Raw genomic sequence first — 23,267 nt, forward strand, 5'->3', positions numbered from 1 at the left:
TCCAAATTTTGAAACCGTATCTAAGATAGAGTGGAGTCTATTATGTTTAGATCTATTCCCCACTCAAGACATAAAATCTGGTCACATGATCTGACAGTGGGATGGACTCTTGAACACCAGTCTTGAGCCAGGAAGCATAAGTTGCATTGTTTGCAAAGCTACATCAAAAACAGAACAGAAGGTGGAGAAGACACTTCTCCCCGAGGTGGATCTTGGTGAAAGTAGGGGTGGAGTTGAGCATCAAGGATAGGTGATCCTCCTCAAAGAGTTTGTTAGGATAGGACGAAACTGGTTTGTGCCAAAGATAATTGGTCTCAGATTTTCCCCTTTCCCTGATGGACCTGCTCTATCAGCCTCCAGCACCATTCTCTTCCCATCCTAAGGCCCGCAGTAAGATCCATGTATATAACAAGCACATTCTTCCTGCAAATTGGGGATTGTAGACACATGTGAGGACAGAAACTTGGTATTTGGGGCCCTCAGATTGCCTTCTCGAGTCTCCACCTTTCTGTCCTCCCAGGATCAAACTCACTGTTAGAATCTAAGTCAATATAATATTAGATGATTATAAAAATCTCAGTAAAGTCATCACGTGCCTCTGATGTGGCAGCCAGTGTACTGGGTGTTTAACCTGCAATGGCCTATTTAATCATTACAGAAGTTACACATTGAATGAATATTTATTTCACGTGTCCCTATTGTCCTGGAGCAGTAGAGACGCTATCCTGAAAAAAGACATTATGAATGCCTCTGCCTTCATAATGCTTTCATTCTCAGCAAGAGACAGGCCCCGAAGAAAATTAGCAAAATAGCAAAATATGTTGTGGCAGGGAAATAAGTGAGGGCCGCTGTGAAAATAATTGAAATGGTGTAAAACAATTAAAACAAAGAGGAACATTGGGATGTCAAGCTCAGATATAGTGGTCAGAGGAGGTGGCATTTCATTCGAGACAGGAAAGGTGTGAGGGAGGGAAGCGTGTTCCAGGCAGAGCACATTCAAACCACTAGAGTAGTGGAAAATCTGGAAAGAGATCTGCACGGTTTGGGGGGGCCTAGGTGGGGTAGGGTTGCAGAGGAGAGCAGGAACCAGATCTTCTATGGATAGGCATTCTTGTTGCTTTTCCACTGGCAACAAGATGTTCAGCAAAGTAGGGCTCTGATGAGTGTTGTTTTGTTCAGGGGCATTTGCTATGTGCCCTGACTTTGGGTGTTTAAATTCAGCGGGGCCACCCTCCTTCCAGCCAGTTCACACTCTCAGAAAGTTTCAGCTTCCCCTCTCTGGTTACTTCTCTCCCTGACTTCTCACGCCCCACCTCTTTTATTGCCTTCAGCTCATTTCCTGTATCTTCATGGTTCCTGACTTGGTTTTTGCTTCTTTCTGTCTGTCTGTCTTCGTGCTGCACTGAAAAGCAGGGACAGATCAACGTCTCTCTTGGACTTACTTCTCTGCTCTCCCACCAGCACAGCCTCACTGCCCACTCTGACGCCATCCATAATGGCACCCCAGAAACCAGCTCATTTAATCATCTTGGAACCCAGTCCCCAATTTCTAGCCAACACTTGTTAGCTCGTGGTTTGAGATCTGTAATTTGAAGGGGATTGGAATTTTACTAAGCAACCGAGTTCTTGAAAATTTAAAAGGTGGATGAATTGGTAAAGAGGAATGTCAGGCAGCGGGTGACAATTACTCTTTAAAAGGAATCTGCCCCACCGCCCACTCATATTAGTCTGGTTTTCAAAATCAGTATCCTTGTCTGTTGCCATAGAAGATGCTACTTGGGGAATTTCAGGGCACTTTCCTGTAATGGAAATGAGAAAGTCAAAAAGGAACACACCAGCTAATAATATTCCTTTTTGCCCTGGGATACTGTTCATGATTATTTCTCAGAAGTGATCTTTAATTGTTTCATCTAAAGAGTATGCATCTTTTTTCCCTCTGACTATCTCTTCATAGAGGTTTGTGAATTGGATCCGACTATTAGTACCACTTACTAATTTCCTCTGAGTCTTGCTGGCTGGAGCACTGGGCTTGGAACAACTTTTAATTTTGTTTTTAATTAAATTTCAGTTGTTTCAAATCACTCACTTTTAATGCCATTTCTTTGCAGTCCTCAGAAGCACCAGGACCTGTGTGTTCTTGTTTATGCACACGCACAATTTGATATGTGTATATCCATGGCACGGCTAAAGACTGACTCCTGGCTGAGGTCCAGAGCAAGAGCAGGCAATTAAGAAAATAGAAATGAGTCACAGAATGAGCTTTTGTTTACACTGTTATATCCAGAGCTAATATGTTATTTAAGCAGGAGCCTGGGTTATTGTGTTTGTTTTTGCCAAACTGTATTTGAACGAGGCTGCATTCTCTTGTATTTCACAATGGGATCATCAAATATATTTAGGTAGAAATAGTGTAAGAGTAGCTAACACTTATTGAGCATTTATTACATACCAGGTACTATTTTAAGTACTTTACGTGTATTACCTCATTTACATTAAAGCTGAGTAATTTGAAACAACAGAAATTTAATTTACATATATTACCTTCCACATTCCTATGAGATTATTATCCACCATTTTATAGCTGAGGAACCAAGGCCCATTTAACTGGACCAATTTGACTTGGTTAGTTGCCGGCAGGGCCACAGTGTGAATACTTGATCGCCCGGCTCCCTATGCCTGCCCTTAAACACTGTACCAGATACACTGTCTGTAAAGAGACAGAAGGGCTGCATCATCTAAATGAACTTAACAACAAAAAATGTAGAAAATTGTCTAGTCCTTTGCAAAAGTGAAATGATTTTAGTTCGACATTTGGTCTTTTTTTTAATCTTTATTTTTGAGAGAGAGAGAGAGAGAGAGAGAGAGAGAGAGAGAGAGACTGAGTGTGAGTGGGGGAGGGGCAGAGAGAGAGGGAGACACAGAATCTGAAGCAGGTTCCAGGCTCTGAGCCGTCAGCACAGAGCCCGACGCGAGGCTCGAACTCACGAACCGTGAGATCATGACCTGAGGTGAAGTCTGATGCCCAACTGACTGTGCCACCCAGGCACCCCTTTACATTTGGTCTTTTATGTGGTCTCTGCTAATGCCCATTCCTGAGGTGTAAACTGTGAGGCTGCACTGTGGGGTCTGGTTTGGGTTCACCAAATCATGGTTTGGGTATTTTACTGTGCTCTTTCAAATATTTAGCACTCCAGAAAGGACAATTAAGTTTGAGAGGAAACCACATAAACACGTGCCCGGTGTCCCACGAATCCTCGGGTTTAGCTAGCCTCGTTTGCTAATGTGAGTTCAGACTGAAACGGAACCTAACCGATTTTCTATCTCAGAAACTTCACATGTCTTATTTTCTTTGCAAGGAACATTATCTCACTGATATCACCACCCTCCCTCTTCCACCCCAAAACACACACACACACACACACACACACACACACACACACACACACACATTTAGGTACTCACAGCAGCCTGTTTCTTAATCCACAGCTCTTCTTTTTATTTGTAGTCATGTAAGTGTCGGTGCATTTACCTGTTCAATGCTCATCTACTCAACATTGAGTGCACTCTCTACAGCCAAGTGCTATCTTTTTTTCTCCCTCCTAAATGTCCAGTTCTTACAACCAGGGCCGAGGTACGTATGGCACTCAATAAACATTTGTTGAATGTATGGATAAATACATTCAGACTTCAGTGCAATAACCAGCCTGCTGAGAAGCAAAGTGACAGTAAATGAAGCCCAACACCCAGACTCTGGACATCTGGACTCAGTCCCGGGTTGGTCATTAAATAGTTGTATGTAACTCAGGCAAGAAATGCCCTTACTGCTTTCAGTGTCTTCATTTGTGCCATGGGAATGATGAGAATTCCATAAAACATATGTGCCTATACAGTAGTACAATTGAATGCCAACCACTCTAAAAAATATTTGATATCCATTACCTTACTTATTCCTGACAATAATCCTAGAGGCAGTAACTATTATTTTCCTCTTTTTTTTTTCTAATAAGGAAACTGAGTCCCAACAAGAGTAATAATAAATTTGCCCATACTCACACAGCTGCTGAAGAAGATCTGTCTGACTCCAAAATCTCCCAATATTTCTTGCTTGAGGATCAAGTCAGATATTGGTTGTAAAGGTGTCGCACAGCACCTTACATGCTAAACAAAAATTGCCCGCTGCTAAGGCTCATTAGTGAGTCTCGAGTGAAATTTGAAGTACCATTGGAGAGTGGGTTTGTAGAACTGTATGGTTTCTTTCTTTTCTTTCCATTTGGTAACATGTAGGGTAATGTTCTTCAAATAGAAAGCACCATTTCTCACTTCATCCGTCCATCCACTCAGAATGTTTTCTGATCACCCACTAAGTGCCCAACACTGGGCTGAGAAACAGTAATTTGAAAATACGTTAGACATGGGTGGTCTCTCAGAAAGCGAACTCTGTCCTGCAGTGGATAAAATATCAGCATGCTCCAACCCTGGTCACATGGATGGGGAGGTACTCAGTAAGTGTGTGCCGAATTCACGTGGCATTAGCGGCGACACTGATGTAAGGTGATGTAAGGAGAGAGGTACAGAGGCCAGGGCATTCGGGTCAGAAGAAGGACATGTCACTTCCACGTGAGAGGACAAGGGAAAGAAGGGCGTGCCTTTGGCTGGACCTAGGAGGATCGGTATGGTGAAGAGGGTGTCCGGGATATGGGAACAACTTCTGCGAAGTCAAGGGGAGTGGGCTAAGAAGGGAGGGAAGAATGGCTACATCCGGTCAACTGCTGCCAGCCTGTCATCCAGTGGCTCTTTCTGTTCCAAGGCAGGGAAAGCATAGTCCTTTGTTGCCACGGACAAAGAAAGAATGGGCACATTTTGGTTACCTACTATGTGTTGGACTCAATATTACAACTTTATATATATTCTATCCTTTATTCCTCCCAAACCTTCTGAAGTAGCTGGTATTAATACTGATGGTAGTGGTAATAATATCAGTAGTAATAATAGTAGCAGCAGCAACAGGATTGGATGAAGAAAATACTAAAGATGCCCTCTTTCATACTCCTAGTTCTGGTCTGTTGGGTGGATGCCTTTTTTTGTGTATATCCTTCCAGAAATTTTACTACACACACACACACACACACACACACCCTGAGTTGCTGTTTGTTTGTTTGATACCTGAGATAAGGTCCTACATATTCTTGCCCCCCTTGCTTTCCTCATCAACCATGGATATCTCAATGTGCCTTTATACACAGGAGTTATGTGGCAGATACTGTCATCCCCATTTGATGTAATAGGAACCCGTAGGCTCACAAGGTCAGGTAATGGGCAGAAGCCGGCTAATAAATGGCAGGATTGGGCTCCCACCCATCCTATCTGGCTCCGGAGCCTGGCTCCCTCAAGCCCCACATCTCCCTCTGGGAACAGATTGAAATAACTCATCCTTCACATGTCATATACCAGAAATGTGGGTCTCCGCCATCCTGTGGCCTGTTGAAGCCTCAAGACCTTCCTTTAGCCCTCAAAATCTTATCCTTTCTCTCTTTATCTTTCCCATAATTCATAGCAGGGTTTGGCTGGCGGAGGGCTCATGGCAGTGAACATTACGGTGTGGCTAAGCCGCACATTTCTTTTGTTATCGTGCTCCAGGTACCAATATTATATATCTAGGCAGCTGTTCTCATCTGTGCCAGACAGTGAAATCTGTTCCATCAACATGACTGTTAAAGCCTCAACATTTTTGGAAGCTTTATCCTATGTAGTCCTTTGTAGCCTCATAAAACAATTAGATTTAGGCTTCGCATTAATGTGAATTATTGTCCAGTTTCCAGAAAATATCTTCTGGAAATGCCATGAGGATGTATTACATGTCTTCAGAGATATTAAGTATTGAATTACAATATTATGTCACCTTCTCCTGCCATTTCTTTCTCACACACTCTCAACATGGTCTGATTTATGTTTCAGCCACCCCCATGGGAAGCTGAGTACTTAGAGAAATAACCAGAGATGAATATTGACAGAAGCCAAATACATACACACACATTCACACACATGCATGTATGCACACATGCATGTATATGTGTGTGTGCACACACACACTTGTAACAGGGAGGAGAATGGGAAGGAGGCAGCCTGGTATTGAGACAGAGCTCTGTAATGAGTTCTAGTTTGGAATTATCAACTTTCTTGCTGTGTAACTGAGGACATATACCTTTAACCTCCTTCGGCTGGAGTCTTCTTGTCTGTGAAATGGGGCTAAAAGTAACACCTGCCCTCCAGAATTTTTTCTGGGATCAATTAGATTAACAACAGCCGCAGCAGCAAAATCTCCCATTTGGTAAGCACATCCAAGAAGCCAGGTATATACGCGGTTGCATTTAATATTCCTGTGAATGCTGCCGGGTAAGTGGTATGCATTTCCTTTTTGATGAGGAAGCTGAGAAAAAAATATAAAGCATTTCCTGAGGTCATTCAAATAATAAGTGGTGAGGGCACTTGTTGAATCCAGGTTTGCCAGTTCTGAGGTCTGAGACCTTGTGCTTTTCCCACTGAATTTATTTCTAGACAAAAGTGAAGAGAATAGAAGGCCAGAGACCTAGAGAGGGAGGGACACATGCACACACACTGACAGTGAGAGACACGAAAGCAGGCAGGTGCTTGGGCCTAATTTGGTCGGTTGGCATCGAACCCGCAGTGTAGTAATGAAACAGATCCGGGAGGAATTGCTAATATGGTTATTCTTAGCACTCGCAGTTGTGAGCCATCTTTGCCAAACAGCCCCTGACGTTTGTGCAGGCTCTTTGGGAGAGGCAGAAAGAAGGGTGTGCCATAGAAAAGGGTACATCACCGAAGAAGGGGGAGCAGGGCAGGTAAGCCACAAAGTTAGGCTGGTGAATCTGGAAAGCCACATGGTCCGTTCATTCATTGTTCATTCCATCAGCCAGTCCTGTCTCAACCACACATAGTATTTTCATGATGGTTTTATTGAAACTAATATGTTCAGGGCATTCTTCTCAGCCCTCTACACTCCTGCCACACATCTTAAAGTTGTAACCCTCATTTCCTGTCTTACCCAGTTCACCCCGGGATATTGTGAAAATTGGAGGTGCTACTGGGCAAGCCATGGCTCAGCACAGGGAAATGGGCTCCTTGGTTGGGCAGGCAGGAGAAAGGTGCACATTGGTTTTAAAAATGAAACTATTGGGGTACCTGGGTGACTCAGCCGGTTAAGCATCAGATTTCAGCTCAGGTCATAGTCTCATGGCTTGTGGGTTCGAGCCCCACATCGGAATCTGTGCTGACAGCTCAGAGCCTGGAGCCTACTTCAAATTCTGTCTCTCTTCTGCCCCTTCCCTGCTTATGCTTTCTCTCTCTTCTGCCCCTTCCCTGCTTATGCTTTCTCTCTCTCTCTCTCTCTCTCTCTCTCTCTCTCTCTCCATCAAAAATAAACATTAAAGGGGCACCTGGGTGGCGCAGTCGGTTGAGTGTCCGACTTCAGCCAGGTCACGATCTCGCGGTCCGTCAGTTCGAGCCCCACGTCAGGCTCTGGGCTGATGGCTCGGAGCCTGGAGCCTGTTTCCGATTCTGTGTCTCCCTCTCTCTCTGCCCCTCCCCCGTTCATGCTCTGTCTCTCTCTGTCCCAAAATAAATAAAAAACGTTGAAAAAAAAATTTTTTTTAAATAAACATTAAAAAATAACTAAATAAAATAAAAATGAAACTATTGTCTATGTCCTGGGCATAACCACCATGGAGCACAGCTCCAGAGGGTACCATCTACATAGGGTCCAATTATTCATAGAATTATCATTTTATTTAATGGTCATAGAATCTCTGTGAAGTAAGCATTTCCATTGTGCAGATAAGGAAACAGAGAAGACTTAACCAAGATCAAATGATCTGTTCCGGGGCCACCCAGCAGGTCAGTAGCTGGACTAGGATTTAAACCATACCTGTTTCACCCTGTAGTCTAGCCCTTGCCTCCCATCTGAACTCCTGTCTTACTTGAGCAGCTGATAAAGAAGGAGATTTTTGAACACAGTGGGCCCCCTTTTCTGTACTTTCACTTTCCAAGGTTGAAGTTACGTGCAGTCAATCACAGTCCAAAAGCAGATGATACATCAGAAGGTCAGTAGTAGCCTAATGCCATGTCACGTGTCTGTGTTTATTTACCTTACACCATCTCATCACGTGAGCATTTTATCCACTCACATCATCACAAGAAGAGTGAGTACAGTAAGGTGAGATATTTAGAGAGGGATAAATTTTATTACAGTACATTATTACTGTTCTGTTTTATTATTAGTTATTGTTAATCTCTTACTCTGCCTAGTGTATAAATTAAATTTTATCTTAAATATGTATGTATATGAAAAAACATAGTATATGCAGAGTTTGGTATCATCTGTGGTATCAGGCATCCACAGGGGGCCTTGGAATGTATCCCTTATGCACAATAGGGTGCTACTGTGTTAGCAAATCAGAGCCAGAGGACCCTTGAGTTTTGGGAGCAACTGTCCACCATGTTCATTCAAGAAGCACTGATCTTAGATAAAAAAGAATTCCAACATTGAGATTGGGCTTGATGCATATATCCCCAGTGAAGTCATCAAGAAAGTTAAAAAAAAAAAAAAAAGGAAGAAAAGGAAGGAAAAAAAATAAATTCGTAAATTAAAAGCAAATGGTTGCCTTCAATCAAATGGTTGTCTTCAATCTTTAATCCCAGTTCTTTAAAAAGTAAATAACCTGAAGGAAAACAGGAAGCATTTTTCACGACTTTGTTCTTTTCAAACCTTGCTGCCTAGCTTGGTACCAAATTGTTATATCCATGGAGAGAAAAATAATTTTTTTTTGAAATTTCAACTCTTCAAACCTCTTTTGTCCAGACTCAGACACCCCTAACTCAACTTTGAAGCAAGGCCAGTGGTACATAAAGTTATGTGGAATTTGGTGGCAATCTCTTTTAGGCAGACTTTGATGACAATTTGAAGTGAGAAAGAGAGAAAACAGAAACACAATTGCCTGGAGACAATCAAGCAAAACTCCATTTGGGGAAAGAAAACCAGGCTTTCATGCATCTTTGTTTGGAAATAACTCTTTTTCGAACATAGAACACTCAAAATACCAGTAGCCTGTCCATCTCCATGGTTCCTTTAAAGGGATGTTTGGTGATGAGTTCTTTGATGTTCTTCCATGAATGGACCTCTCAAAGTTATTACCATTTCACACTCCCAGTGAGGGAGCTTTAGCCTTGAGACAGCTCACCGTCATGGGATCTATTCTTGGTTGTCAGTGTGGAATACTGGGACAAACTCTGAGTACTTGGGTCACCGCACTTGGGCTCTGGCCCATTCCCAACGCTTTCCAGCTCTGTGTCCCTGGGAAAGTCTGTTCCTTTCTCTGATCCTCACCTCCCTTGTGCTAGTTGTAGATATTTCACTAATCCCAGTGAGATCTTGGGCACATCCCTTTTCTTTCTTTATTTATTTATTTATTTATTTATTTTTACATTTTACTTATTTTTGAAAGACAGAGACAGAGAGTGAGTGGGGAAGGAGCAGAGAGAGAAGGAGACACAGAATCCAAAGCAGGCTCCAGGACAGAGCCTGTCAGCACAGAGCCTGATGCAGGGGCTTGAACCCACAAACCATGAGATCATGACTTGAGCCAAAGTTGGACACTCAACCAACTGAGCCACCCAGGTGCCCCTATCCCTTGCTTTTCTTAACCCTAAGTTTATCTGTAACTGTAGCATCCATTCTCAGTGAGGATAATAATACCTCCAAAGACATTAAAATTGATTCTGGGGGCAGGAGGACCTCCTTTTACTCTTTTTTATGTACATCAAAAGCATAGTACATATTCATACATACAGAGTATATCTGTGGTATTAAAACTTCATGAGTTGGGAGTGGTTGAGGAAAAGTGTGTTGAAAAAGGTTCCTTAGCAGGTGATAATGAAAAAAGGAACTCAAAATTTTCTAACCCTCTTTAAAATTAAATATGTAACTTAGCTTCATAAAATTATGCTCTATTGTGTGATTGTTCTAAGACAATTCTAATTTTAACCAAGTTTCTATCTTCTTCAGAGATTTTTAAAAAATTAGTATTTGAACAAAAAGAAAGAGGCCAGCCCTTTTTAAAATAGCCAGTGGAACTTCTTCTCCATGTTTTCTTAGTTTTCTTCTCTGTCATTTGCATCTCATTCACATACTTCAGCGGGATTGAATATTCATTATAGTCTGGCTGCCACTCCTTGTCCATCCAATGATGTTCAAGTGTTTGGAAGCAGGTCAGGTAGCAGACTGGGCATCTGTGGAATGGATGGAAATAGCTTAGCGTAGCTCAGGCTAGGGTGTTTCCACTATTGGTTTCCTTTGTAATGCTATGCATTATATTTTATGCATTTGAGAACTTTATTCTGGAAAGTGATACATAGGAATATGTGACAAAAATAAAGGTTAATAAATGGGGCAAATGCAAGTGTTAAGAGGCAGTTGTTGTGAGGGGCGTCTGGGTGGCTCAGTCGGTTGAGTGTCTGACTTCCGCTCAGGTCATAATCTTGCGGTCCGTGAGTTTGAGCCCCATGTCAGGCTCTGTCCTGACAGCTCAGAGCCTGGAGCCTGCCTCCAATTCTGTGTCTCCCTCTCTCTCTGCCCCTTCCCCCTTCCCTCCCTACTCCCCCCTCTCAAAACTAAATAAACATCGAAAAAAATTTTAAAGAGGTAGTTGTTGTCATATAAGACAGAGATAGTACAATAGTTGCCAGGACTGCTATAACACAGTACCACAGACTGCGTGGCTTAAACAACAGAAATTTATTTCCCCATAGTTCTCAAGGCCAGAAGTTGATATCAAGTTGTTGGCCAAAAGGTCCTCTTCTGAGGATATCTCTCCTTGGCCTGTAGATGGCCAGCTTTTCCCTGGGTCTTCACATGGTCGTCCTTCTGTGTTTGTGGCCTTGTCTCCTCTTCTTATAAAGACATCAGTCCTACTGGATTAGGGCCCCAACCTAATGACCTCATTTAACCTTAATTACCTCTTTAAAGACCCCAGCCCCCAATACAAGGATACTCAGAGGTACGGGGCGTTAGGACTTTCAACATGTGAAATTTGGGGATGCTGTAGATCAGCCCATGACACATAGAACGTACAGAGGAATAGGCTGACATTGATGCCAGGCGAGGGGGAAGAATGCAACAGAAGGGAAGAGAGCTGGAAGAAGACCAGGGGGCGACAGCACAGAGAAACGTGGCTGATGCATCTAACCCCCCATTTGCAGAGTTTGGTCACTCACTCCTGAAATGGCTTTCAGTCAATGACAAGTGGTGGAATGTATTCAAGCCTAACTTGGGGCTCTCTGGACAGGGGAGAGAGGTGGGTGTGGGTGCACTCTTCATGGGTCTGTTGAGCTGAAGGTGGGTGGCTCACTTCTTCATCTTGTTTTTTGTTTTTGTTTTTGTTTTCTTATCCTATGCTCCCCAAAGACGTTTTCTCCCAAGTCTGAGACCCTGACAGATGAGATCATCATGGGAATGAATACATGCTGTAACATCAGGAAAGAAACCTTTAATTATTTTGTACCCAAATAATGAGAAGGGGGAAAAAAAGCCATGTACTTTTGGCCAGAAAATTCCCTGAGTTTCATTTGTGAAGACCACCTTTCCACCATACAACCTTTCCTTTCCCTGCTTCTCATTCACCACTGTGACCAGAGCCTTCTTTTGAAATTTTCTATCCATGGTTCTCAGAGGTCTGTCTCATGATTCGAGGTATAATGAAAGGGATTTGCAGCTGCCGTCCGGCTCGCCAGGCAATTTTGTCTGGTGATACCTCCTTCCGTGGTATTTTTAGTTCTCATCTGTAGCTTTCTGTTTCTTTAGGGGCCGATATGCCTCTGGCTTTTCATAGAACACTACCGAGTGGCCTGAGCTCCCCAGCTCACCTCTGATCTATGCTGCACAATTACAGAAGCAGGCTTATAATCAATGTAATTGAAGATCAGAGTTAATGAGGACCTCCGTGCCCGTTCAGTCCCCTGAGCAACGCTGAGCTTCAGATGCTAGATAAGGAAACGATTGGGCTGAACTGAAAATCCATTTGGCTAATTAGATGATGTATATTCCCACAAGCCAGTGGGAGAAAAAAATATATATATATATATATTTAAAAATAAGGAAACATGACATTTTGAAGATGAGATTTTGGCAAAGATTCATTCCAGAGTCACTGCTCTGGGGAGATTGATTTGAGCACAAAGAGGATTCTCAGAGAGCCCAGAAAAATGGGGGTACTTTTGGTCCAAAGCCAAGAAAATAAAACAGGGTCCATTGGAAAACTAGAGATGTGTGAGACACACAGAAAAATGCATTTATATTCCTTTTCTATATATCTGTTCTCAAAGTAATGCTAGAACTTACCCAGAGAGAGCTGCTTGCCACTCTTTGGCCTCACTGTGCATGTTTGCATGCATTCTCTCTCTCTCTCTCTCTCTCTCTCTCTCTCTCTCTCTCTCTCCTCTTAGTCTCTCTCTCACACACACACTCCCCAACATCTTCTGAACCTCCACTATACCCTAAGCACTGTGGTGATTGCAGAGTTAGATAAGGCATAGTCTCTACTTTCAAGAAATGTACAATCTAGATGGGAGAATAAGGAAGAGGAATTTTTAAAAAAAAAAATCCTGCTTTGCCTTAGATTTTCTATTTCTGAACTCCCTTCCTGGACTATAAGCTCTCTGTAGACAGATGCCATATTTTACTCATCCAGAGGATGAGACAGGGCCCAGCACATGGTAGGTGATTTATTTGTTAAATGAATAAATATATGGATGAATGAGTAAACCTATAATATGGCATATATAGCTTCAAGTTGAGTAGAATGCCTTGTATGTATGAGAGAGATCTTAATCTCCTCTTAAGGAGAATAAGGCAGATCTGAAGGTGAGCCTTGAGGGACAGATGCCACCTCAACTTTTGCCTAGCTTGTTCTCCTTGGTATCCTTCGAAATCTAGCTTAAAGGCCAACTCTTCAATGATTCCTCTACAACACCCTTTTTTCCTTCCACTTATCCTCAAAGATGCCCATCCTTGTCATGCAGTTCTCCCAACACTCTAGGAGGTATTATATCTATCTGTACACACATTTGATCTCCCTTGCTAATCTGTAATTTTCTTGACAGATTCCGTCCATTTATCTTTCTTGGTATCCATTTCTTATGCAAGGAGGGGCTTAATAAATGTTGGTTAAATGAACACATGGATTAAGTCTTGAAATTACATTTTGTGCAGTTACTTCCTTTCACTATCTGATGTGACATCTCCCTGCCACATGTCCTTCCTCCTTCACACTGAACCCCTCCAGCATCTCTACTTTAATCATCTACATCACAAGTCCATGGGGCAAATGAGAACTCAAGAACCTTGATTGGTTTGGGGCGAGGGAGACACTGAAGGGCTTATCTTGTATTCTGGCTCTCACAGGATAAAAACAAAAAACAAACAAAAACCCTTTGGGATCCATGTGGAGGCATTCCTGCTTCACAATCCCATGCTGAAGTTAGTTGAAATTGCTTCCAGTCAAGCATGGGACTGTGATTTCATTAATTCATTCAACAGACATTCTCCAAACTCCTAATATATGCCAGGCATTCTGCTGAGGACTGCATTGATAAGGAGTAATGAGTCATGACCTCTTCCCTGTACGAAATCACTGTCAATCAGAAAAGGCAAAAGACTTCCAGCACTCTAGGATACACTCTACAGAGGGATGCATAGACTATCAGAGGAGAAATGAAATCATGGAAGAGGGAAACTCTGCCTAATACTGAATCAAAGCCCCAGCTCTCATGCCAGCATGGAATAATGGGTATGTCCCAGCTTTGGATGCTGAAATACCTAGAGTCACTTTCTACTTGGGCCACTTACTACTTATAATTTCAGGTAACTTAGTTTCTCTCTGAACTTGTGCTGTCCTTCTGTCAAATGGGGGGAATACATACCCCCATAGGTCTGTTGTAAGAATTAAGTGAACAGGATGTGTAACACACTCATTCAAAGGATAGTAACTTCCTTCTGCCATTAAGCCAACAGTATAGGGGCATCTGGGTGGCTCAGTTGGTTAAGCGTTGACTTCAGCCCAGGTCATGATCTCACCATTCGTGGGTTCGAGCCCCACATCGGGCTCTGTGCTGACAGCTCGGAGCCTGGAGCCTGCTTAAGATTCTGTGTCTCCCTCTCTCTCTGCCCCCCGCCCCCCGCTCATGCTCTCTCTCTGTCTCTCAAAAATAAATAAACATTAAAACAACAACAACAGTATACTTTGGTAGAGTACCTTTTTAAAGAAGTTGAAGATAACCTGCTTTTGAGTCATTGTCTTTCAAAGAGACTCTTATTTCCCCATATTTAAGAGAGATCTGATAAACCAGTATTGGATTTGGAGCGTCCAGGTTTATAAGAAATTCAAATAAAAACTAAAATCACTCTTGTTAGTTGAGATTTCACAATGTGCTAGGGACATCACATATTGTAGTGGATGTACTAATGCCATGACCAAATCTGTCATTAGAACATAGGCACTATTCCCCCAGCTTCCAGGAATGTTGGTGGCTGACCACTTGCTCTGAGCCTTTCTTAGAGAAATGTCCTTCATGGAAAAGGACCACTTCATCCAAGTCCGTGCCCCTCCCCCAAAGATAGCCCGCAGCCTATGACTGGTTAAAGTGAGGGTACAAAGGCCTGATACGTTGTCTTGATTCGGGACAACTGTGAAGGACCATCCCAGCCCCAGAACGTCCCGCTGGGATCAGCCCTGGGGTCTTTGCTGCAACGGTATCACTATTTGACTTCTCCCTCTGCTCACTCTCAATGCCATTTGGTCATTTCCTTACAAGCAGCACCCAGTAAACTTCCTGCATGTCAATCTTTGCCTTTGAGCCTCATTTCTGGTAAACCAGACCTAAGATACATGCATTGTCTCATTTAGTCTTTATATCAACCCTATGAAGGAGAAATTAGGAACCACATTTTTCATGTGAGGTGATGGAGGATTTGCCCAGGTTTACAGTTTGTAAGTAGCAGAGTGAAGATCTGAATCCACGGATTGCTGACTCTATTCTCTGTATGGCTGCACCGTGTAGTTTCCCTGAAGTAGTGGGATTAGCCAAACTCAGCCCTGGGACACAATTCAATATCCATCCCTCAGTCTTTAGTGAGAATAAATACAAGAATTACCCATTTAAACAGCATGACTGTGCTTTTTAAAAGAAAAATCTGTGGTTGATACTGATGTTCGGTGCCTTGCACAGGGACCCATGTGACATGTTTCTGCTCGGGCTTAGTTCCAGAGGGGAAAATATGGCTTTGCAGATAGATTTGCATATCTTTCCTTGCCAGAAATTTGAAATATGGAATCCAGCAGACTTTTTTCTTTCTTTTCCTTTTTTTTTTCCTTTAGCTGCCAAGGATTCTAAGGCCGACTTCAAATGTGGTCATTTCCTTATCTCTGAGCCTGATGCTATCTATCCCTTATGGTTTTCTCATAGAATCCCTCTTTCATCATCACCCCAAATCACATTGTCCACTGTACTTCTACTGAAGAACTCATTCTATAAGATGATAGAAATCATATCTTCTGTGTGAGTTAGAGAGGATAACGTTGCCTGCCATGCCCTCAGGGAATCTTAGATCCTCGAGGCATTCAGGTATGGTCTGATGTGATCCTGCGTCCCTGGCCATTGCCCATTGGACCACAGCTGGACACCAGGGCCGAGAGGAGCACAATCTTTGCAGTCAGCCAGCAAGGTCTTTTGTAACCTGGCAGAGAAGTTCTCGCTAAACCCAAATGATGCCCAGTAACTGGGTCCCTCTTTGGAAAATTTAAATTGCATACATGGAAAGCTTTTGTTGGTTGATCGTGAGGTAGAGGGAAGCAAATGCAGGGAAAGAAGCTGAGTCATGTTAATTGTGAAACAATTTAAGATCTCCTGCTGCTGAGGTCTGTAGATCTGTTATAAATCTAGAACTGCTCTCCAAGTCCAGCGTGGTGGAGCTTGGTCCTACTTGAACTTTTTGGTTTTTCTTTCCCCCTATGAAATTCGACCTGTGCTGTATTTTTTTTTTAATGGAAATTTTATCTATGTTTTCTTTTTTTCATTTATTAAGTTTCTTTTTAATTTTAATTTCAGTATAGTTAACATACGCTGTTCTGTTAGTTTCAGTTGTACAATATAGTGAGTGATTCAGCACTTCCATGCATGACTAAGTGCTCATCATGATAAGGGTACTCTTAATCTCCATCACTTATGTCACCCACCATTTCCCTTCTGATTACCATCAGTTTGTTCTCGATAGGTGAGCATTTCTTGTTTTTCTCTCTCTCTTTTTCTTTGTTGGTTTGTTTTGTTTCTTAAATTCCACATATGAGTGAAGTCATATGGTATTTGTCTCTCTCTGACTTATTTCACTTAGCGTTATATTCTCCTCCTCCATCCATGTCATTGCAAATGGCAAGATATCATTCTTTTTTATGTCTGAGTAATATTCCATCGTATATTATATACCACATTTTAAAAAGTTTATTCTTATTTATTTTGAGAGAAAGAGAGAGAGAGAGAGAGAGAGAGCGCGCGCTCATGGCAGGGCAGAGAGAGAGAGTGAGAGAGAGAGAGTATCTCAAGAAGTCTCCACACTGTCAACATGAAACCTGATGCGGGCTCAAACTCAGGGGGCATGAGATCGTGACTTGAGCTGAAATCAAGAGTCGGATTCTTAACCGACTGAGCCACCCTTGTCGCCCTACCAACACAACTTAGTTATCCATTCATCTATGGATGGACACTTGGGCTGCTTCCATAGTTAGGCTCTTGCCAATAACGTTGCAATAAATATCAGGGTGAACGTATCCCTTTGAATCAGTGTTTTTTGTATTCTTTGGATAAATACACAGTAGTGTGATTGCTGAATTATAAGGTAATTTTATTTTTAACTGTTTGAGGACACTCCATACTGCTCCATACTGTTTTCCAGAGTGGCTGCACCAGTTTGCATTCCAACAGTATAAGAGGGTTCCCGTATCTCCATATCCTTTCCAACACTTGTTGTTTCTTGTGTTGATTTTAGCCATTCTGACTGATGTAAGGTGAAAACTCACCATAGTTTTGATTTGCATTTTCCTGATGATGAGGGATATTGAGCATCTTTTCATGTGTCTGTTGCCTATTTGTATGTCTTCTTTGGAAAAATGTCTGTTCATGTCTTCTGCCCATTTTTAAATTAGATTATTCATTTTTTGGTGTTGATTTATATAAGTTCTTTATATATTTTGGATACTGACCCTTTATTGGATATGTCATTTGCCAATATGTTTTCCCATTCAGTAGGTTGCCTTTTAGTTTCATTGATTTTTTCCTTTGTTGTGCAGAAGCTGTTTATTTTGATGTAGTCCCGATAGTTTATTTTTGCTTTTATTTCTTTTGCCTCAGGAGACATATCTAGAAAAACATTGCTACAGCTGATGCCAGAGAAATTACTATCTGTGCTCTCTTCTAAGATTTTTATGGTTTCAGGTCTCATATTTTGGTCTTCAATCCATTTTTAGTTTATTTTTGTGTATCGTGTAAAAAAGTGGGCCAGTTTCATGCTTCTGCATGTAGCTGTCCAGTTTTTCCAATATCATTTGTTGAAGAAGCTGCCTTTTTTCCCATTGTATATTCTTTCCCCCTTTGTCAAAGATTAATTGACCGTATAATTGCGGGTTTATATCTGGGTTTTCAGTTCTGTGCTGTTGGTCCATATGTCTGTTTTCATGCTGGTACCATATGGTTTTGATTACTAAAGCTTTGTAATATAAGTTGAAGTCTGGCATTGTGATGACTCCAGTTTTGTTTGTCTTTTTCACCATTCCTTTGGCATGGGTCTTTTGTGCTTCCATACAGATTTTAGGGTTATTCTTCCAGTTCTGCGAAAAATGCTGTTGGTATTTTGATTGGGATTACATTAAATCTGTAGAATAATAGACACTTTAACAATATTTGTTCTTCCAACACATGAACATGGACTTTCTTTCCATTTCTTTGTATCATCTTGAATTTCTTTCATTAATGTTTTAGAGTTTTCAGGATATGGGTCTTTCCCCTCTTTGATTAAGTTTATTTGCAGATCTTTTATTGGTTGGGGTGCAATTATAAATGGGATTGCTTTCTTAATTTCACTTTCTGCTGCTTCATTATCAGTGTATAGGAATGGAACAGATTTCAGTATATTGATTTTGTATCCTGTGACTTCACTGAATTCATTTATGAGTTCCCGTAGTTTTTTGGTAGATTATTTTTAGGATTTTCTGTATATAGTATCATGTCATCTGTAAATAGTAAAACTCTTACTTCCTCCTTGCCAATTTGAATGCCTTTTATTCCTTCTTGTTGTCTAATGATGTGAGACACCTTTGCTCTATTTTTATATGTATACACTCACCACATATACCCAATATGCAGCCACCCTGAACAGGCTTCTGTTCCCTGCTCCCAAAGAATATGTGTGTGCGTGTGTTTATTTATGTATATGTGTGTATGTGTATGTATGCATTCAGGTATGTATGTATGCCAGTGTAGAGGTATATGTATTTGTGTGCACCTATATACGTTAAAATGAATATTTTAGAGCATAGATTGCAAAGCTAGAGTCTTTTGTTGGACCTACACAAGTTTTTTAAGAACAAATTTAAGTCATTATTGCCAAATTGCTTGATTACAATTAAAATCTGAATTTTTGGACTCTGCCTGAAGAAAACCTGACATTCTTGGACTACTGGCTCATAGACCCATTTTGGCAAGAGTTGGCTGGAGTGGGCCTGCAGCTACTCCAGTCTGATAGAACCCGAACTGTCAGTTCACCCCAAACTCCATTGTTCCCCAACATTAAGGCATTTTCCATTGCACAAGTGTGGCTTTTTTTCTTAGACGTGCTACCGATTTCTTTGAATTTCTCTTTTTCCCCCCACCTCCCTCTCTAATTGTGGGTTTATACCTGGGTTTTCTATTCTGTACTCTCTCTATTCCCTCTCTCTTTCTCATCCTAATAGAATAAAAAACAAAATCTAGGCCAGGAGGCCAAGAAGCTACTCTGCTAGTCTCTCCCATTAATATCACACACCTGGCCCCTGTGGGCATTAATGACCCCTTTTCAGTGGGGGGTGGGGGGGGGAGGTGCCTGAGTGACAGGGACGTTAGCACTTTTTTTTTTTTTGCTTTTAAATTTTAATGTTTAAGGATTCTTTACTAGGACAAGTCAGGCCCTGGCTAAGCAAAGCATTTTGTCTACATTAATTTATTCCATTTTTCTAACAATGAGGTGGGTTCCATTAATATTCCTATTTACAGATGATATAACCAAGGCCCAGAGGCACTGAGTGCCTTTCCCAAAGTCAATGGCAGGTAAGGGTAGATTGTTGATTTGTACCTAAGTCTCTACGAGTTCTCAGGGCCCAACTCCTAACCACTAGGCTGTACTGTCTCTGTGTCTGATTTGTGTGTCTCTACTGGCTGCTTATATTGTGACAAGCATGCTATAAATGCTCTGTAAATGCCGGTGGTCAAGTAAGAACAGGGTCCTGGGGTGGGGAGATGGCTTGTATGTACCTGTCTGTGTTCTTGCCTGCAGCATCAACAGCAGGACACATCTATGTCTGTATCCTAAAAGCAGGGAGAAAGTAGCTGTCTTTCTCTCTGTTCACCTGCAGGTAGCAGCTTTGTGGTGAGTGAAGGGAGCTACCTGGATGTCTCAGACTGGTTAAACCCGGCCAAGCTGTCCTTGTATTACCAGATCAACGCCACCTCCCCATGGGTGAGAGACCTCTGCGGACAGAGGACGACAGATGCCTGTGAGCAGCTCTGCGACCCAGACACTGGTGAGCCATGGGTTAGGCTGGGGATAGAGGGAGGGAGGATATGGGCCAAAAGATGGTCTACACCCCTTCTACCTGAAGAATCATGGCTCTTGAGCCATTGACAAGGGATTTTACATGAAGGCCCATCAGTTCCATTGGCCATTAAACTATACGCTGCCATCACCTGGCAAAGGAGAAAGTTCCATAAAACCATAGAATCCCAGAAGGAGAAAGGGCCACAGACAACATCTGGTCCAATTTCAAAGCAAGGTGTCTGAACATCATCTAGCATCCCTGAGCTCAGATCCTGTCTACCCTTTACTAGCTGGATGTTCTTTGTCATTTTTTCCAGCTTTACTGAAATGAAATTGACATATAACATTGTATAAGTTTAAGGTGAACAATGCCATGATTTAATAATGCACATATATACCGTGAAATGATTACCACCTTCAGACTCACTAACACCCCCGTCACTTCATATACCATTCTTTTTGCGGTGATAACTTTTGTGTAGCAACTTTCAAGTATATAAAACCACTTTAACTGTTCACTATGTTGTACATTAGATAGATCCCCATGTTCTTAAGTGGGGAGATATTGATCATAGGGTACACACTAGCTGGGTGTTCTTCAGAAAGATACTTCCTCTCTCTGAGTACCAGAGAATGAAAACAGCATCTAACCCACAAGACTGTTGTTAGGATTAAATGAGATAATACATGGAAAGCCCCTGGTAAATTCATTTACTCATTCATTCCACAGGGCATACATCTTCCTAGGCATTGAAGATATGGCAGTGAACAAAATAGGTGTAATCTCTGCCCTAATTAAGTTTATATTCCAAGGACACATTAAATCTGCACTAACAAGGTAGCCACTAGCTGCACGTCGCTATTTAAATTAAGTGGAATTAAATAAAGTAAGCATTCATTTCCCCAGTCACATTAGCCATATTTCAAGCTACGTGTGACTAATGGCTACCTCTTGGACAACTCAGATGTAGAACATTACCACCCCTGCAGAAAGTTCTGTTGGACAGTGCTACAACAGACAAACAGGAAAATATATGTGCTCTGTCAGGTGATGATACATGCTGGGGGGGAGCACACAGCATATGGGATGCTAAGCTGGGAGTGGGGGTGGAGCTGTTATTATATGCAGTGGTCAGGGAAGGCTTCTCTGAGAAGAGGACATTTGAGTGGGCACCCTGAAGCTAAGATGATGGAAGCCATGTGACTATCTGGGGGACTGGTATTCTAGGTAGAGGCAATGACAAGGGCCAGCACGCTGCAGCAGGAGTTCAGGGATGTTGCCATTGGTTCAACAGGAAGAATGGTGTGGTTAGATGGAGTTGAGAGAGGAGAGGAGTAGAAGGAAAATTTGAAAAGCAGAAGGTTGGGTGGGGCGGCTTCAGGGACTTACAGAGGATGACAAGGACTTTGGATTTTACTCTGAGTGAGGTGAGATGTCACTGGAGGATTCTGAGCCAAAGGAGCGACATGATGTGGCCTGGATTTTAACAGAAGTACTCTGGCTGGTGCGTGGCAAATTGACTTGGCATTCAAGGGCACTATTATTCTAATATAGGTAAGCATTAGCAGTGGCTTGGCCCACAGAGGTAAGGGGGAAAGATGGTCAAATTCTGGACCTATTTAGAGGGTATATTTGACAGTCCTTGTAATTGGGTCTGAAAGGTGAGAAGCAGAGAGGGGTTAAAGATGATTCCAAAGGTTTCAGTCTGAACAGTGGGATGAATGGACTTCTCTTTCATTGAGTCAGAGGATGCTGTGAGAGGGTCAGGATTGAGGTGAGGAGGATTAAGGGTACTGTTTTGGATGTAAGTTCAAGATGACTAGTAAACATCAAGTAGAGATAGAAGACAGGCATTGATGTCCAGAAGTCAAATTCAAAGAAGTTTTAGCTGGAGATAGAAATGTATGAGTCAATAGCATACCCATGATATTTAAACTTAGGAGACACTGTCTTCTTTATAGTAAATGATTAGTACATAGATAATATCTTATTCCTACTTGTTGTTCAATAAGTGGTGGTTATTAATGTCCACAAACTGGGAAGTAGAAGTTGGAGAGAAAAGAGTTGGCAAGGTCCCAAAGCAAGTTAGACATGAAGCTGTTCTAGCTCCCAGGCCTTTGCTCTTCCCTATGACTTACATTGGTGTAGTCTCTCTGGAACTTCATTTCTTCTTCGTTAACAAGAGCCTGGCCATCTTGCTTGGAAAGTCCATTGCACAATGCCCATGTGGCCACCTCTGTGCAGAGCTGAGGGCTCTCAGTGGCCCAGGTCAAAGCTGTGCTCTGTCTCGGTTCTCTCCCACTGCTCCATGGGGCAACAGTTCAGGAGTGAAGAGAGGGCTTCTCCAGGCTAACCCTTGAATCTCTGCAGGGTTGGGCAAGGATTTGGCTTTCTAACCACGATCCCCTCTTATCCTTTAGTTGGAAGTCTGTTTAGATGCATTTTTGTAGCTTTTACATAGGCCTGTTGGGGAAGCTATTTGGAAAATGCAATGCAGCTTTAGTGTATCATTTGACCAGACAGCTGAATCTTCTTTCTCTTAATTAAAACATTTAGGCTTTAAGGCACTATCACCCTAAGCAGTACCCCTTTACTCCCACCACACACAAACACACACACACACACACACACACACACACACACACACGTATACACATACACACATACACACACTCAATTATCCTCATCCAACAGCCAGGAACGCCCTTGTGAAATGATGTGCCTCTGGATCTGGTCCTGTACATTCTTTTTTTTTCTTTGTATGTTTCTGTTTCTTGTTTCTGTTTCTTTTTCTTTTTTCTTTTTCTTCTTCTTTTTCCTTTTCTTTCCTTAAAAAGCTGGCAAGACTATTGGTAGAAGAGAACAGAAGGTATCTCCTCCCTTGCCTCCCTCTATGAAGCCACAGCTAGCACAGTGCCTGAGGGTCTGACCTTCTGGCTTCCCATCGGATCTGCCTTCAGGTGCAAGGTCATGGTTTCTGATGATCTTTTCTGTTAACTATAAGCTTGAGGGCATAATTCCAAACAGTGGGTCATCCAGGGAGTAAGCATGTGCTAGGCAGTTTTAGAAATGATCACTTCTCCCACCAGTATCCCCTGGAATTGCACACACACATACACACACATATACTGTAGAGCTGAAAATGCTACAAGAATCCACTGAGTTGACCTTCTCAACTTTATCACTGACAGTATTGATGCCAGAGAAGAAAGGTGAGAGGATCAAAGTCACACAGCCAGCAGATAGAGAGCCAGGATTCAAACTCGGGGGACTGAGCTCTTAACCATTGCTTCTTGAGCCTCTGTAGGTCTACTGTGACTTTAAGATCCTACATTTCTAAAAAGCTACCAACTACTGCTG

General features: G+C 42.1%; 1 protein-coding gene across 4 annotated transcripts in view; it reads left to right on the forward strand.

Annotated features, from left to right (window-relative positions):
* Positions 1–23,267, forward strand: part of ASTN2 (astrotactin 2) — an 876,392-nt gene that overhangs the window by 367,341 nt on the left and 485,784 nt on the right. For all 4 annotated transcript variants that reach the window (XM_047831063.1, XM_047831064.1, XM_047831066.1 and 1 more), the window contains one exon: positions 19,725–19,892. In XM_047831063.1, the coding sequence (XP_047687019.1) occupies positions 19,725–19,892 (168 nt within the window). The remainder of the gene's footprint in view (positions 1–19,724; positions 19,893–23,267) is intronic.

Source organism: Prionailurus viverrinus, chromosome D4 (assembly GCF_022837055.1).
Source record: "Prionailurus viverrinus isolate Anna chromosome D4, UM_Priviv_1.0, whole genome shotgun sequence".
Classification (NCBI taxonomy): Eukaryota; Metazoa; Chordata; class Mammalia; order Carnivora; family Felidae; genus Prionailurus; species Prionailurus viverrinus.